At 54.9% G+C, this 15,989-nt stretch overlaps 1 protein-coding gene across 3 annotated transcripts in view; it reads left to right on the top strand.

The window, feature by feature from the left end:
• The window catches only part of LOC142497992 (guanylate-binding protein 1-like), an 851,842-nt gene that overhangs the window by 830,845 nt on the left and 5,008 nt on the right, over window positions 1–15,989 (top strand). For 2 of the 3 annotated variants that reach the window (XM_075606500.1, XM_075606499.1), the window contains exon 10: window positions 7,971–8,164. In XM_075606500.1, coding sequence (XP_075462615.1) covers window positions 7,971–8,164 — 194 coding nt within the window. Of the gene's footprint in view, window positions 1–7,970; window positions 8,165–8,312; window positions 8,552–15,989 lie in introns of those variants that run through there. The other variant, XM_075606501.1, reaches the window with a different exon arrangement.

Raw genomic sequence — 15,989 nt, 5'->3', positions numbered from 1 at the left:
GTGTGTGGTGTGGGGGAGATGCAGGGAGCAGTGTAAGAGCGCTGGGTGTGGGGGAGATACAGGGAGCAGTGTAAGAGCGTTATGTGTGGGGGAGATGCAGGGAGCAGTGTAAGAGCGCTTGGTGTGGGGGAGATGCAGGGAGCAGTGTAAGAGCGCTGGGTGTGGGGGAGATGCAGTTAGCAGTGTAAGAGCGCTGGGTGTGGGGGAGATGCAGGGAGCAGTGTGAGAGCGCTGGGTGTGGGGGAGATGCAGGGAGCAGTGTGAGAGCGCTGGGTGTGGGGGAGATGCAGGGAGCAGTGTGAGAGCGCTGGGTGTGGGGGAGATGCAGGGAGCAGTGTAAGAGCGCTGGGAATGGGGGAGATGCAGGGAGCAGTGTAAGAGCGCTTGGTGTGGGGGATATGCAGGGAGCAGTGTGAGAGCGCTGGGTGTGGGGGAGATGCAGGGAGCAGTGTGAGAGCACTGGGTGTGGGTGAGATGCAGGGAGCAGTGTAAGAGCGCTGGGTTTGGGGGAGATGCAGGGAGCAGTGTGAGAGCGCTGGGTGTGGGGGAGATGCAGGGAGCAGTGTGAGAGCGCTGGGTGTGGGAGAGATGCAAGGAGCAGTGTAAGAGCGCTGGGTTTGGTGGAGACGCAGGGAGTAGTGTAAGAGCGCTGGGTGTGGTGGAGATGCAGGGAGCAGTGTAAGAGCGCTGGGTGTGGGAGAGATGCAGGGAGTAGTGTGAGAGCGCTGGGTGTGGAGGAGATGCAGGGAGCAGTGTAAGAGCGCTGGGTGTGGGGGAGATGCAGGGAGCAGTGTGAGAGCGCTGGGTGTGGGGGAGATGCAGGGAGCAGTGTAAGAGCGCTGGGTGTGGGGGAGATGCAGGGAGCAGTGTAAGAGCGCTGGGTGTGGGGGAGATGCAGGGAGCAGTGTAAGAGCGCTGGGTGTGGGGGAGATGCAGGGTGCAGTGTGAGAGCGCTGGGTGTGGGAGAGATACAGGGAGCAGTGTAAGAGAACTGGGTGTGGGGGAGATGCAGGGAGCAGTTTAAGAGCGCTGGGTGTGGGGGAGATGCAGGGAGCTGTGTTAGGCGCTGGGTGTGGGGGAGATGCAGGGAGCAGTGTGAGAGCGCTGGGTGTGGGGGAGATGCAGGGAGCAGTGTAAGAGCGCTGGGTGTGGGAGAGATGCAGGGAGCAGTGTAAGAGCGCTGGGTGTGGGAGAGATGCTGGGAGCAGTGTAAGAGCGCTGGGTGTGGTGGAGGTGCAGGGAGCAGTGTGAGAGCGCTGGGTGTGGGGGAGATGCAGGGAGCAGTGTAAGAGCGCTGGGTACGGGGGGGATACAGAGATAGTGTAAGAGAGCTGGGTGTGTGGGAGATACAGGGAGCAGTGTAAGAGCGCTGGGTGTGGGGGATATGCAGGGAGCAGTGTAAAAGCGCTGGGTGTGGGGGGGGTGCAGGGAGCAGTGTGAGAGCGCTGGGTGTGGGGGAGATGCAGGGAGCAGTGTAAGAGCGCTGGGTGTGGGGGAGATGCAGGGAGCAGTGTAAGAGAGCTGTTTGTGGGGGAGATGCAGGTAGCAGTGTAAGAGCGCTGGGTTTGGTGGAGGTGCAGGGAGCAGTGTGAGAGCGCTGGGTGTGGGGGAGATGCAGGGAGCAGTGTAAGAGCGCTGGGTGTGGTGGAGGTGCAGGGAGCAGTGTGAGAGCGCTGGGTGTGGGAGAAATGCAGGGAGCAGTGTAAGAGCGCTGGGTGTGGGAGAGATGCAGGGAGCAGTGTAAGAGCGCTGGGTGTGGGGGAGATGCAGGGAGCAGTGTAAGAGCGCTGGGTGTGGGGGAGATGCAGGGAGCAGTGTAAGAGCGCTGGGTGTGGGGGAGATACAGGGAGCAGTGTGAAAGGACTGGGTGGGGGAGATGCAGGGAGCAGTGTAAGAGAGCTGTTTGTGGGGGAGATGCAGGTAGCAGTGTAAGAGCGCTGGGTGTGTGGGAGATACAGGGAGCAGTGTAAGAGCGCTGGGTGTGGTGGAGGTGCAGGGAGCAGTGTGAGAGCGCTGGGTGTGGGAGAGATGCAGGGAGCAGTGTAAGAGCGCTGGGTGTGGGAGAGATGCAGGGAGCAGTGTAAGAGCGCTGGGTGTGGGGGAGATGCAGGGAGCAGTGTAAGAGCGCTGGGTGTGGGGGAGATGCAGGGAGCAGTGTAAGAGCGCTGGGTGTGGGGGAGATGCAGGGGGCATTGTGAGAGCGCTGGGTGTGGGGGAGATGCAGGGAGCAGTGTAAGAGCGCTGGGTGTGGGGGAGATACAAGGAGCAGTGTGAGAGGACTGGGTGGGGGAGATGCAGGGAGCAGTGTGAGAGCGCTGGGTGTGGGGGAGATGCAGGGAGCAGTGTAAGAGCGCTGGGTGTGGGGGGGATACAGAGACAGTGTAAGAGAGCTGGGTGTGTGGGAGATACAGGGAGCAGTGTAAGAGCGCTGGGTGTGGGGGATATGCAGGGAGCAGTGTAAGAGCGCTGGGTGTGGGGGGGATGCAGGGAGCAGTGTGAGAGCGCTGGGTGTGGGGGAGATGCAGGGAGCAGTGTAAGAGCGCTGGGTGTGGGGGAGATGCAGGGAGCAGTGTGAGAGCGCTGGGTGTGAGGGAGATGCAGGTAGCAGTGTAAGAGCGCTCGGTGTGTGGGAAATACAGGGAGCAGTGTAAGAGCGCTGGGTGTTGTGGAGGTGCAGGGAGCAGTGTTTGAGCGCTGGGTGTGGGGGAGATGCAGGGAGCGGTGTAAGAGCGCTGGGTGTGGGGGAGATGCAGGGAGCAGTGTAAGAGCGCTGGGTGTGGTGGAGATGCAGGGAGCAGTGTGAGAGCGCTGGGTGTGGGGGAGATGCAGGGAGCAGTGTGAGAGCGCTGGGTGTGGGAGAGATGCAGGGAGCAGTGTAAGAGCGCTGGGTGTGGGAGAGATGCAGAGAGCAGTGTAAGAGCGCTGGGTGTGGGGGAGATGCAGGGAGCAGTGTAAGAGCGCTTGGTGTGGGGGAGATGCAGGGAGCAGTGTAAGAGCGCTGGGTGTGGGGGAGATGCAGGGGGCATTGTGAGAGCGCTGGGTGTGGGGGAGATGCAGGGAGCAGTGTAAGAGCGCTGGGTGTGGGGGAGATACAAGGAGCAGTGTGAGAGGACTGGGTGGGGGAGATGCAGGGAGCAGTGTGAGAGCGCTGGGTGTGGGGGAGATGCAGGGAGCAGTGTAAGAGCGCTGGGTGTGGGGGGGATACAGAGACAGTGTAAGAGAGCTGGGTGTGTGGGAGATACAGGGAGCAGTGTAGAAAGAGCGCTGGGTGTGGGGGATATGCAGGGAGCAGTGTAAGAGCGCTGGGTGTGGGGGGGATGCAGGGAGCAGTGTGAGAGCGCTGGGTGTGGGGGAGATGCAGGGAGCAGTGTAAGAGCGCTGGGTGTGGGGGAGATGCAGGGAGCAGTGTGAGAGCGCTGGGTGTGAGGGAGATGCAGGTAGCAGTGTAAGAGCGCTCGGTGGGAGGGAGATACAGGGAGCAGTGTAAGAGCGCTGGGTGTTGTGGAGGTGCAGGGAGCAGTGTTTGAGCGCTGGGTGTGGGGGAGATGCAGGGAGCGGTGTAAGAGCGCTGGGTGTGGGGGAGATGCAGGGAGCAGTGTAAGAGCGCTGGGTGTGGTGGAGATGCAGGGAGCAGTGTGAGAGCGCTGGGTGTGGGGGAGATGCAGGGAGCAGTGTGAGAGCGCTGGGTGTGGGAGAGATGCAGGGAGCAGTGTAAGAGCGCTGGGTGTGGGAGAGATGCAGGGAGCAGTGTAAGAGCGCTGGGTGTGGGGGAGATGCAGGGAGCAGTGTAAGAGCGCTGGGTGTGGGGGAGATGCAGGGAGCAGTGTAAGAGCGCTTGGTGTGGGGGAGATGCAGGGAGCAGTGTAAGAGCGCTGGGTGTGGGAGAGATGCAGGGGGCATTGTGAGAGCGCTGGGTGTGGGGGAGATGCAGGGAGCAGTGTAAGAGCGCTGGGTGTGGGGGAGATACAAGGAGCAGTGTGAGAGGACTGGGTGGGGGAGATGCAGGGAGCAGTGTGAGAGCGCTGGGTGTGGGGGAGATGCAGGGAGCAGTGTAAGAGCGCTGGGTGTGGGGGGCATACAGAGACAGTGTAAGAGAGCTGGGTGTGTGGGAGATACAGGGAGCAGTGTAAGAGCGCTGGGTGTGGGGGATATGCAGGGAGCAGTGTAAGAGCGCTGGGTGTGGGGGGGATGCAGGGAGCAGTGTGAGAGCGCTGGGTGTGGGGGAGATGCAGGGAGCAGTGTGAGAGCGCTGGGTGTGGGGGAAATGCAAGGAGCAGTGTGAGAGCGCTGGGTGTGAGGGAGATGCAGGTAGCAGTGTAAGAGCGCTCGGTGTGTGGGAGATACAGGGAGCAGTGTAAGAGCGCTGGGTGTTGTGGAGGTGCAGGGAGCAGTGTTTGAGCGCTGGGTGTGGGGGAGATGCAGGGAGCGGTGTAAGAGCGCTGGGTGTGGGGGAGATGCAAGGAGCAGTGTAAGAGCGCTGGGTGTGGTGGAGATGCAGGGAGCAGTGTGAGAGCGCTGGGTGTGGGGGAGATGCAGGGAGCAGTGTTAGGCGCTGGGTGAGGCGGAGTAGTGTAAGAGCGCTGGATGTGGGGGAGATGCAGGGAGCAGTGTAAGAGCGCTGGGTGTGGGGGAGATGCAGGGAGCAGTGTGAGAGCGCTGGGTGTGGTGGAGATGCAGGGAGCAGTGTGAGAGCGCTGGGTGTGGGGGAGATGCAGGGAGCAGTGTTAGGCGCTGGGTGAGGCGGAGTAGTGTAAGAGCGCTGGATGTGGGGGAGATGCAGGGAGCAGTGTAAGAGCGCTGGGTGTTGTGGAGGTGCAGGGAGCAGTGTTTGAGCGCTGGGTGTGGGGGAGATGCAGGGAGCGGTGTAAGAGCGCTGGGTGTGGGGGAGATGCAGGGAGCAGTGTAAGAGCGCTGGGTGTGGTGGAGATGCAGGGAGCAGTGTGAGAGCGCTGGGTGTGGGGGAGATGCAGGGAGCAGTGTGAGAGCGCTGGGTGTGGGAGAGATGCAGGGAGCAGTGTAAGAGCGCTGGGTGTGGGAGAGATGCAGAGAGCAGTGTAAGAGCGCTGGGTGTGGGGGAGATGCAGGGAGCAGTGTAAGAGCGCTTGGTGTGGGGGAGATGCAGGGAGCAGTGTAAGAGCGCTGGGTGTGGGGGAGATGCAGGGGGCATTGTGAGAGCGCTGGGTGTGGGGGAGATGCAGGGAGCAGTGTAAGAGCGCTGGGTGTGGGGGAGATACAAGGAGCAGTGTGAGAGGACTGGGTGGGGGAGATGCAGGGAGCAGTGTGAGAGCGCTGGGTGTGGGGGAGATGCAGGGAGCAGTGTAAGAGCGCTGGGTGTGGGGGGGATACAGAGACAGTGTAAGAGAGCTGGGTGTGTGGGAGATACAGGGAGCAGTGTAGAAAGAGCGCTGGGTGTGGGGGATATGCAGGGAGCAGTGTAAGAGCGCTGGGTGTGGGGGGGATGCAGGGAGCAGTGTGAGAGCGCTGGGTGTGGGGGAGATGCAGGGAGCAGTGTAAGAGCGCTGGGTGTGGGGGAGATGCAGGGAGCAGTGTGAGAGCGCTGGGTGTGAGGGAGATGCAGGTAGCAGTGTAAGAGCGCTCGGTGGGAGGGAGATACAGGGAGCAGTGTAAGAGCGCTGGGTGTTGTGGAGGTGCAGGGAGCAGTGTTTGAGCGCTGGGTGTGGGGGAGATGCAGGGAGCGGTGTAAGAGCGCTGGGTGTGGGGGAGATGCAGGGAGCAGTGTAAGAGCGCTGGGTGTGGTGGAGATGCAGGGAGCAGTGTGAGAGTGCTGGGTGTGGGGGAGATGCAGGGAGCAGTGTGAGAGCGCTGGGTGTGGGAGAGATGCAGGGAGCAGTGTAAGAGCGCTGGGTGTGGGAGAGATGCAGGGAGCAGTGTAAGAGCGCTGGGTGTGGGGGAGATGCAGGGAGCAGTGTAAGAGCGCTGGGTGTGGGGGAGATGCAGGGAGCAGTGTAAGAGCGCTTGGTGTGGGGGAGATGCAGGGAGCAGTGTAAGAGCGCTGGGTGTGGGGGAGATGCAGGGGGCATTGTGAGAGCGCTGGGTGTGGGGGAGATGCAGGGAGCAGTGTAAGAGCGCTGGGTGTGGGGGAGATACAAGGAGCAGTGTGAGAGGACTGGGTGGGGGAGATGCAGGGAGCAGTGTGAGAGCGCTGGGTGTGGGGGAGATGCAGGGAGCAGTGTAAGAGCGCTGGGTGTGGGGGGCATACAGAGACAGTGTAAGAGAGCTGGGTGTGTGGGAGATACAGGGAGCAGTGTAAGAGCGCTGGGTGTGGGGGATATGCAGGGAGCAGTGTAAGAGCGCTGGGTGTGGGGGGGATGCAGGGAGCAGTGTGAGAGCGCTGGGTGTGGGGGAGATGCAGGGAGCAGTGTGAGAGCGCTGGGTGTGGGGGAAATGCAAGGAGCAGTGTGAGAGCGCTGGGTGTGAGGGAGATGCAGGTAGCAGTGTAAGAGCGCTCGGTGTGTGGGAGATACAGGGAGCAGTGTAAGAGCGCTGGGTGTTGTGGAGGTGCAGGGAGCAGTGTTTGAGCGCTGGGTGTGGGGGAGATGCAGGGAGCGGTGTAAGAGCGCTGGGTGTGGGGGAGATGCAAGGAGCAGTGTAAGAGCGCTGGGTGTGGTGGAGATGCAGGGAGCAGTGTGAGAGCGCTGGGTGTGGGGGAGATGCAGGGAGCAGTGTTAGGCGCTGGGTGAGGCGGAGTAGTGTAAGAGCGCTGGATGTGGGGGAGATGCAGGGAGCAGTGTAAGAGCGCTGGGTGTGGGGGAGATGCAGGGAGCAGTGTGAGAGCGCTGGGTGTGGTGGAGATGCAGGGAGCAGTGTGAGAGCGCTGGGTGTGGGGGAGATGCAGGGAGCAGTGTTAGGCGCTGGGTGAGGCGGAGTAGTGTAAGAGCGCTGGATGTGGGGGAGATGCAGGGAGCAGTGTAAGAGCGCTGGGTGTGGGGGAGATGCAGGGAGCAGTGTAAGAGCGCTGGGAGTGGGGGAGATGCAGGGAGCATTGTAAGAGAGCTGGTTGTGGGGGAGATGCAGGGAGCAGTGTAAGAGCGCTGGGTGTGGGGGAGATGCAGGGAGCAGTGTGAGAGCGCTGGGTGAGGGGGAGTAGTGTAAAAGCGCTGGGTGTGGGGGAGATGCAGGGAGCAGTGTAAGAGCGCTGGGTGTGGGGGAGATGCAGGGAGCAGTGTAAGAGCGCTGGGTGTGGGGGAGATGCAGGGAGCAGTGTAAGAGCGCTGGGTGTGGGGGAGCTGAAGGGAGCAGTGTAAGAGCGCTGGGTGTGGGGGAGATGCAGGGAGCAGTGTTAGGCGCTGGGTGAGGGGGAGATGCAGGGAGCAGTGTAAGAGCGCTGGGTGTGGGGGAGATGCAGGGAGCAGTGTAAGAGCGCTGGGTGTGGGGGAGATGCAGGGAGCAGTGTAAGAGCGCTGGGTGTGGGGGAGCTGAAGGGAGCAGTGTAAGAGCGCTGGGTGTGGGGGAGATGCAGGGAGCAGTGTGAGAGTGCTGGGTGTGGGGGAGATGCAGGGAGCAGTGTGAGAGCGCTGGGTGTGGGGGAGATGCAGGGAGCAGTGTAAGAGCGCTGGGTGTGGGGGAGCTGAAGGGAGCAGGGTAAGAGCGCTGGGTGTGGGGGAGATGCAGGGAGCAGTGTGAGAGTGCTGGGTGTGGGGGAGATGAAGGGAGCAGTGTAAGAGCGCTGGGTGTGGGGGAGATGCAGGGAGCAGTGTAAGACGCTGGGTGTGGGGGAGATGCAGGGAGCAGTGTAAGAGCGCTGGGTGTGGGGGAGATGCAGGGAGCAGTGTAAGAGCGCTGGGTGTGGGGGAGCTGAAGGGAGCAGTGTAAGAGCGCTGGGTGTGGGGGAGATGCAGGGAGCAGTGTTAGGCGCTGGGTGAGGCGGAGTAGTGTAAGAGCGCTAGGTGTGGAGAGGCGCCGCTTGTGATGTAGAGTATGTTCCATATTTATATAACTTCCCTCCCCAGAGCAGCGATCCCAGGCTGAGGCCGCAGAGAGGGACAGACAGATCCTGCAGGAGAATAACGGACGTCTGCAGCAGCTCAAGGAAGATCAGAAGAGAAGTTATGAGCAGCATGAGAAGATGCTGATTGATAAGATGGAAGAGGAAAGACTCAGAATGATAGAAGAGAGTGACTGGCTGATTGAACAGAAACAGAAGGTAAGTTATACCAGAGACACACACAGGAATCCTGTTAGAAAGATATAAGATTGCGCTGACTGTAATGCTTATTGTAATGAAACAATTCCTAAATCTGTTACTTTCCTGCGCACCATAATCTGAGTGTCTGACATGTAACCACTTCCAGCTTCATAAAGCAGGTCCAGTGACTGAGATCAAACTGATGAGTCCTACAGAGTGAAACAGACGTGTTTAAGCGGTTCCTCTGCTCCGCCATCTCTTCTAATCTGTTTCATGTTCCTGGGAATCCACCTCATTAAGTGGAAACTGTCACTGAGGTGCTCATTTGCATCTCACTACCCAGAATCCTTCTCTGCAGCAGCACCTCTGTGTGACATGTGACAGTGGGGAGAATAATGCAGGTTTGTGTAACTGAACTGTGGGAAACATGCAAACACACTCCGGGGGTTTTATCTCTGCTAAAAAAAGAGAGAGACTCAGAAGTAAAGGAAACTAAATCTGAGGCAGGGAGAGCACTCAATGCCATTAAAGGTCCATATGTGGTTATTATGTGACAAGACGTCCCAAGGGAGATATATTCACAGGGACTCCCTGTCCTACAGAGCTTACAATCTAAATGCATGTACATAAGTCTCTGTTACCCCCGTGTGCTGACGTTACCATTTATCTGCTTGGGTTCTTATTATTTAAATTAGGAGGAATTATTATTTAGACTATTATCGACAAACCTACAACACGTGTTTATTGCAAACATCTCATACTTTGCGGGGTTGTTGCCTCCTCGTCACTGATGGGGTTTCATTTGGTTTCCACAGATATGATGGAGATTAATAATTTTATGCAAATGGACAAAAAATGTTAAATATAAACCCAAGGATATAATAGTGTCAGAGATATTCTCCGCTGTAACAGAAGCTGGTTTTATGTTACACGCTTGTGTTACACGGCCGACACTGTAACTTAATAGGAGAAACAAGATGAAACTGCCCCTGTCCCACACCCAGAGGCACATTCATCCAGTATCGGTAGGGGTATAACACACGTTTCGGGGTTAACGCCTATTCAAGTCAATGGGAGTTGACACCCGAACTGGTGCAATAACCAGTACTGACACTAAATGATTGTGCCCCAAGTCTCGTGCTTTTCTATGTAACGGAGATTCATACAGATGCAGCCACCGGTATCCGATGACTTGCCTGGGAAATACTGGGGCTCTCTCCCAGTAACACTGCTACATTTCTGTGAGATTCTGCAGCCAGAATCCCATCGGATTAACACAGCGGGGTCCCTGCCGTCCCATTCAGTTTGGTGGGATACAGGCGGCTGCATCTTTACATGTCCCCCTATGTACGATAAAAGAATAGCAACTCACATGTGCAAAGAAAGGATAAGGTGAGAGTGAGGAGAGAGGGGGTCCCATTGGGGTTATTACAGGGTGATAGTAAAGGATAGGGTGAGAGTGAGGAGAGAGGGGGTCCCATTGGGGTTATTACAGGGTGATAGTAAAGGATAAGGTGAGAGTGAGGAGAGAGGGGGATCCCATTGGTGTTATTACAGGGTGATAGTAAAGGGTAGGGTGAGAGTGAGGAGAGAGGGGGATCCCATTGGGGTTATTACAGGGTGATAGTAAAGTATAGGGTGAGAGTGAGGAGAGAGGGGGTCCTATTGGGGTTATTACAGGGTGATAGTAAAGGATAGGGTGAGAGTCAGGAGAGAGGGGATCCCATTGGGGTTATTACAGGGTGATAGTAAAGGGTAAGCTGAGAGTGAGGAGAGAGGGGGTCCCATTGGGGTTATTACAGGGTGATAGTAAAGGATAGGGTGAGAGTGAGGAGAGATGGGGTCCCATTGGGGTTATTACAGGGTGATAGTAAAGGATAAGGTGAGAGTGAGGAGAGAGGGGATCCCATTGGGGTTATTACAGGGTGATAGTAAAGGATAAGGTGAGAGTGGGGAGAGAGGGGGGTCCCATTGGGATTATTACAGGGTGATAGTAAAGGATAGGGTGAGAGTGAGGAGAGATGGGGTCCCATTGGGGTTATTACAGGGTGATAGTAAAGGATAGGGTGAGAGTGAGGAGAGAGGGGGTCCCATTGGGGTTATTACAGGGTGATAGTAAAGGATAGGGTCAGATTGAGGAGAGAGGGTATCCCATTGGGGTTATTACAGGGTGATAGTAAAGGATAAGGTGAGAGTGAGGAGAGAGGGGATCCCATTGGGTTTATTACAGGGTGAGAGTAAAGGATAGGGTGAGAGTGAGGAGAGAGGGGATCCCATTGGGGTTATTACAGGGTGATAGTAAAGGATAGGGTGAGAGTGAGGAGAGAGGGGGATCCCATTGGGGTTATTACAGGGTGATAGTAAAGGATAGGGTGAGAGTGAGGAGAGAGGGGGATCCCATTGGGATTATTACAGGGTGATAGTAAAGGATAAGGTGAGAGTGAGGAGAGAGGGGGATCCCATTGGGGTTATTACAGGGTGATAGTAAAGGATAAGGTGAGAGTGAGGAGAGAGGGGATCCCATTGGGGTTATTACAGGGTGATAGTAAAGGATAGGGTGAGAGTGAGGAGAGAGGGGGTCCCATTGGGGTTATTACAGGGTGATAGTAACGGACAGGGTGAGAGTGAGGAGAGAGGGGATCCCATTGGGATTATTACAGGGTGATAGTAAAGGATAGGGTGAGAGTGAGGAGAGAGGGGGATCCCATTGGGGTTATTACAGGGTGATAGTAAAGGATAGGGTGAGAGTGAGGAGAGAGATGGATCCCATTGGGATTATTACAGGGTGATAGTAAAGGATAAGGTGAGAGTCAGGAGAGAGGGGGTCCCATTGGGGTTATTACAGGGTGATAGTAAAGGATAAGGTGAGAGTGAGGAGAGAGGGGATCCCATTGGGGTTATTACAGGGTGATAGTAAAGGATAGGGTGAGAGTGAGGAGAGAGGGGATCCCATTGGGGTTATTACAGGGTGATAGTAAAGGATAGGGTGAGAGTGAGGAGAGAGGGGGATCCCATTGGGGTTATTACAGGGTGATAGTAAAGGATAGGGTGAGAGTGAGGAGAGAGGGGGATCCCATTGGGATTATTACAGGGTGATACTAAAGGATAAGGTGAGAGTGAGGAGAGAGGGGGATCCCATTGGGGTTATTACAGGGTGATAGTAAAGGATAAGGTGAGAGTGAGGAGAGAGGGGATCCCATTGGGGTTATTACAGGGTGATAGTAAAGGATAGGGTGAGAGTGAGGAGAGAGGGGGTCCCATTGGGGTTATTACAGGGTGATAGTAAAGGACAGGGTGAGAGTGAGGAGAGAGGGGATCCCATTGGGATTATTACAGGGTGATAGTAAAGGATAGGGTGAGAGTGAGGAGAGAGGGGGATCCCATTGGGGTTATTATAGGGTGATAGTAAAGGATAGGGTGAGAGTGAGGAGAGAGGGGGATCCCATTGGGATTATTACAGGGTGACAGTAAAGGATAGGGTGAGAGTGTGGAGAGAGATGGATCCCATTGGGGTTATTACAGGGTGATAGTAAAGGATAGGGTGAGAGTGAGGAGAGAGGGGGATCCCATTGGGGTTATTACAGGGTGATAGTAAAGGATAGGGTGAGAGTGAGGAGAGAGGGGGATCCCATTGGGATTATTACAGGGTGATAGTAAAGGATAAGGTGAGAGTGAGGAGAGAGGGGGATCCCATTGGGGTTATTACAGGGTGATAGTAAAGGATAAGGTGAGAGTGAGGAGAGAGGGGATCCCATTGGGGTTATTACAGGGTGATAGTAAAGGATAGGGTGAGAGTGAGGAGAGAGGGGGTCCCATTGGGGTTATTACAGGGTGATAGTAACGGACAGGGTGAGAGTGAGGAGAGAGGGGATCCCATTGGGATTATTTCAGGGTGATAGTAAAGGATAGGGTGAGAGTGAGGAGAGAGGGGGATCCCATTGGGGTTATTACAGGGTGATAGTAAAGGATAGGGTGAGAGTGAGGAGAGAGATGGATCCCATTGGGATTATTACAGGGTGATAGTAAAGGATAAGGTGAGAGTCAGGAGAGAGGGGGTCCCATTGGGGTTATTACAGGGTGATAGTAAAGGGTAGGATGAGAGTGAGGAGAGAGGGGTATCCCATTGGGGTTATTACAGGGTGATAGTAAAGGATAAGGTGAGAGTGAGGAGAGAGGGGATCCCATTGGGGTTATTACAGGGTGATAGTAAAGGATAGGGTGAGAGTGAGGAGAGAGGGGGTCCCATTGGGGTTATTACAGGGTGATAGTAAAGGACAGGGTGAGAGTGAGGAGAGAGGGGATCCCATTGGGATTATTAGAGGGTGATAGTAAAGGATAGGGTGAGAGTGAGGAGAGAGGGGGATCCCATTGGGGTTATTACAGGGTGATAGTAAAGGATAGGGTGAGAGTGAGGAGAGAGGGGGATCCCATTGGGATTATTACAGGGTGACAGTAAAGGATAGGGTGAGAGTGTGGAGAGAGATGGATCCCATTGGGATTATTACAGGGTGATAGTAAAGGATAAGGTGAGAGTGAGGAGAGAGGGGATCCCATTGGGGTTATTACAGGGTGATAGTAAAGGATAGGGTGAGAGTGAGGAGAGAGGGGGTCCCATTGGGGTTATTACAGGGTGATAGTAACGGACAGGGTGAGAGTGAGGAGAGAGGGGATCCCATTGGGATTATTTCAGGGTGATAGTAAAGGATAGGGTGAGAGTGAGGAGAGAGGGGGATCCCATTGGGGTTATTACAGGGTGATAGTAAAGGATAGGGTGAGAGTGAGGAGAGAGATGGATCCCATTGGGATTATTACAGGGTGATAGTAAAGGATAAGGTGAGAGTCAGGAGAGAGGGGGTCCCATTGGGGTTATTACAGGGTGATAGTAAAGGGTAGGATGAGAGTGAGGAGAGAGGGGTATCCCATTGGGGTTATTACAGGGTGATAGTAAAGGATAAGGTGAGAGTGAGGAGAGAGGGGATCCCATTGGGGTTATTACAGGGTGATAGTAAAGGATAGGGTGAGAGTGAGGAGAGAGGGGGTCCCATTGGGGTTATTACAGGGTGATAGTAAAGGACAGGGTGAGAGTGAGGAGAGAGGGGATCCCATTGGGATTATTAGAGGGTGATAGTAAAGGATAGGGTGAGAGTGAGGAGAGAGGGGGATCCCATTGGGGTTATTACAGGGTGATAGTAAAGGATAGGGTGAGAGTGAGGAGAGAGGGGGATCCCATTGGGATTATTACAGGGTGACAGTAAAGGATAGGGTGAGAGTGTGGAGAGAGATGGATCCCATTGGGATTATTACAGGGTGATAGTAAAGGATAAGGTGAGAGTCAGGAGAGAGGGGGTCCCATTGGGGTTATTACAGGGTGATAGTAAAGGGTAGGGTGAGAGTGAGGAGAGAGGTGGATCCCATTGGGGTTATTACAGGGTGATAGTAAAGGGTGAGAGTGAGGAGAGAGGGGGATCCTATTGGGGTTATTACAGGGTGATAGTAAAGGGTGAGAGTGAGGAGAGAGGCGGTGCCATTGGGATTATTACAGGGTGATAGTAAAGGGTAAGGTGAGAGTGAGGAGAGAGGGGGTCCCATTGGGGTTATTACAGGGTGATAGTAAAGGATAAGGTGAGAGTGAGGAGAGAGGGGGTCCCATTGGGGTTATTACAGGGTGATAGTAAAGGATAAGGTGAGAGTGAGGAGAGAGGGGATCCCATTGGGGTTATTACAGGGTGATAGTAAAGGATAAGGTGAGAGTGAGGAGAGAGGGGATCCCATTGGGGTTATTACAGGGTGATAGTAAAGGATAGGGTGAGAGTGAGGAGAGAGGGGGATCCCATTGGGGTTATTACAGGGTGATAATAAAGGATAGGGTGAGAGTGAGGAGAGAGGGTGATCCCATTGGGATTATTACAGGGTGATAGTAAAGGATAAGGTGAGAGTCAGGAGAGAGGGGGTCCCATTGGGGTTATTACAGGGTGATAGTAAAGGGTAGGGTGAGAGTGAGGAGAGAGGGGGATCCCATTGGGGTTATTACAGGGTGATAGTAAAGGGTGAGAGTGAGGAGAGAGGGGGATCCTATTGGGGTTATTACAGGGTGATAGTAAAGGGTGAGAGTGAGGAGAGAGGCGGTGCCATTGGGATTATTACAGGGTGATAGTAAAGGGTAAGGTGAGAGTGAGGAGAGAAGGGGATCCCATTGGGGTTATTACAGGGTGATAGTAAAGGATAAGGTGAGAGTGAGGAGAGAGGGGGTCCCATTGGGGTTATTACAGGGTGATAGTAAAGGATAAGGTGAAAGTGAGGAGAGAGGGGGATCCCATTGGGATTATTACAGGGTGATAGTAAAGGATAAGGTGAGAGTGAGGAGAGAAGGGGATCCCATTGGGGTTATTACAGGGTGATAGTAAAGGATTAGGTGAGAGTGAGGAGAGAGGGGATCCCATTGGGGTTATTACAGGGTGATAGTAAAGGATAGGATGAGAGTGAGGAGAGAGGGGGTCCCATTGGGGTTATTACAGGGTGATAGTAAAGGACAGGGTGAGAGTGAGGAGAGAGGGGATCCCATTGGGATTATTACAGGGTGATAGTAAAGGATAGGGTGAGAGTGAGGAGAGAGGGGGATCCCATTGGGGTTATTACAGGGTGATAGTAAAGGATAGGGTGAGAGTGAGGAGAGAGGGGGATCCCATTGGGATTATTACAGGGTGATAGTAAAGGATAGGGTGAGAGTGTGGAGAGAGATGGATCCCATTGGGATTATTACAGGGTGATAGTAAAGGATAAGGTGAGAGTGAGGAGAGAGGGGGTCCCATTGGGGTTATTACAGGGTGATAGTAAAGGGTAGGGTGAGAGTGAGGAGAGAGGGGGATCCCATTGGGGTTATTACAGGGTGATAGTAAAGGATAGGGTGAGAGTGAGGAGAGAGGGGGATCCCATTGGGGTTATTACAGGGTGATACTGTAGTAAAGGGTAAGGTGAGAGTGAGGAGAGAGGCGGTCCCATTGGGATTATTACAGGGTAATAGTAAAGGGTAAGGTGAGAGTGAGGAGAGAGGGGGTCCCATTGGGGTTATTACAGGGTGATAGTAAAGGATAAGGTGAGAGTGAGGACAGAGGGGGTCCCATTGGGGTTATTACAGGGTGATACTAAAGGATAAGGTGAGAGTGAGGAGAGAGGGGGTCCCATTGGGGTTATTACAGGGTGATAGTAAAGGATAGGGTGAGAGTGAGGAGAGAGGGTGTCCCATTGGGATATTACAGGGTAATAATAAAGGGTAGGGTGAGAGTGAGGAGAGAGGGGGATCCCATTGGGGTTATTACAGGGTGATAGTAAAGGGTAAAATGAGAGTGAGGAGAGAGGGGGATCCCATTGGGGTTATTACAGGGTGATAGTAAAGGATAAGGTGAGAGTGAGGAGAGAGGGGTCCCATTGGGGGTATTACAGGGTGATAGTAAAGGATAAGGTGAGAGTGAGGAGAGAGGGGGATCCCATTGGGGTTATTACAGGGTGAGAGTAAAGGATAGGGTGAGAGTGAGGAGAGAGGGGGTCCCATTGGGGTTATTATAGGGTGATAGTAAGGGATAAGGTGAGAGTGAGGAGAGAGGGGGATCCCATTGGGGTTATTACAGGGTGATAGTAAAGGATAAAGTGAGATTGAGGAGAGAGGGGGATCCCATTGGGATTATTACAGGGTGATAGTAAGGGATAAGATGAGAGTGAGGAGAGAGGGGGATCCCATTTGGGTTATTACAGGGTGATAGTAAAGGATAGGGTGAGAGTGAGGACAGAGGGGGATCCCATTGGGATTATTACAGGGTGATAGTAAAGGATAAAATGAGAGTGAGGA

This window comes from Ascaphus truei, chromosome 6 (genome assembly GCF_040206685.1).
Source record: "Ascaphus truei isolate aAscTru1 chromosome 6, aAscTru1.hap1, whole genome shotgun sequence".
In the NCBI taxonomy this organism is placed as follows: Eukaryota; Metazoa; Chordata; class Amphibia; order Anura; family Ascaphidae; genus Ascaphus; species Ascaphus truei.
Note: the sequence above shows the minus strand (reverse complement) of the source record. Positions and strands in the feature narration are given on the sequence as shown.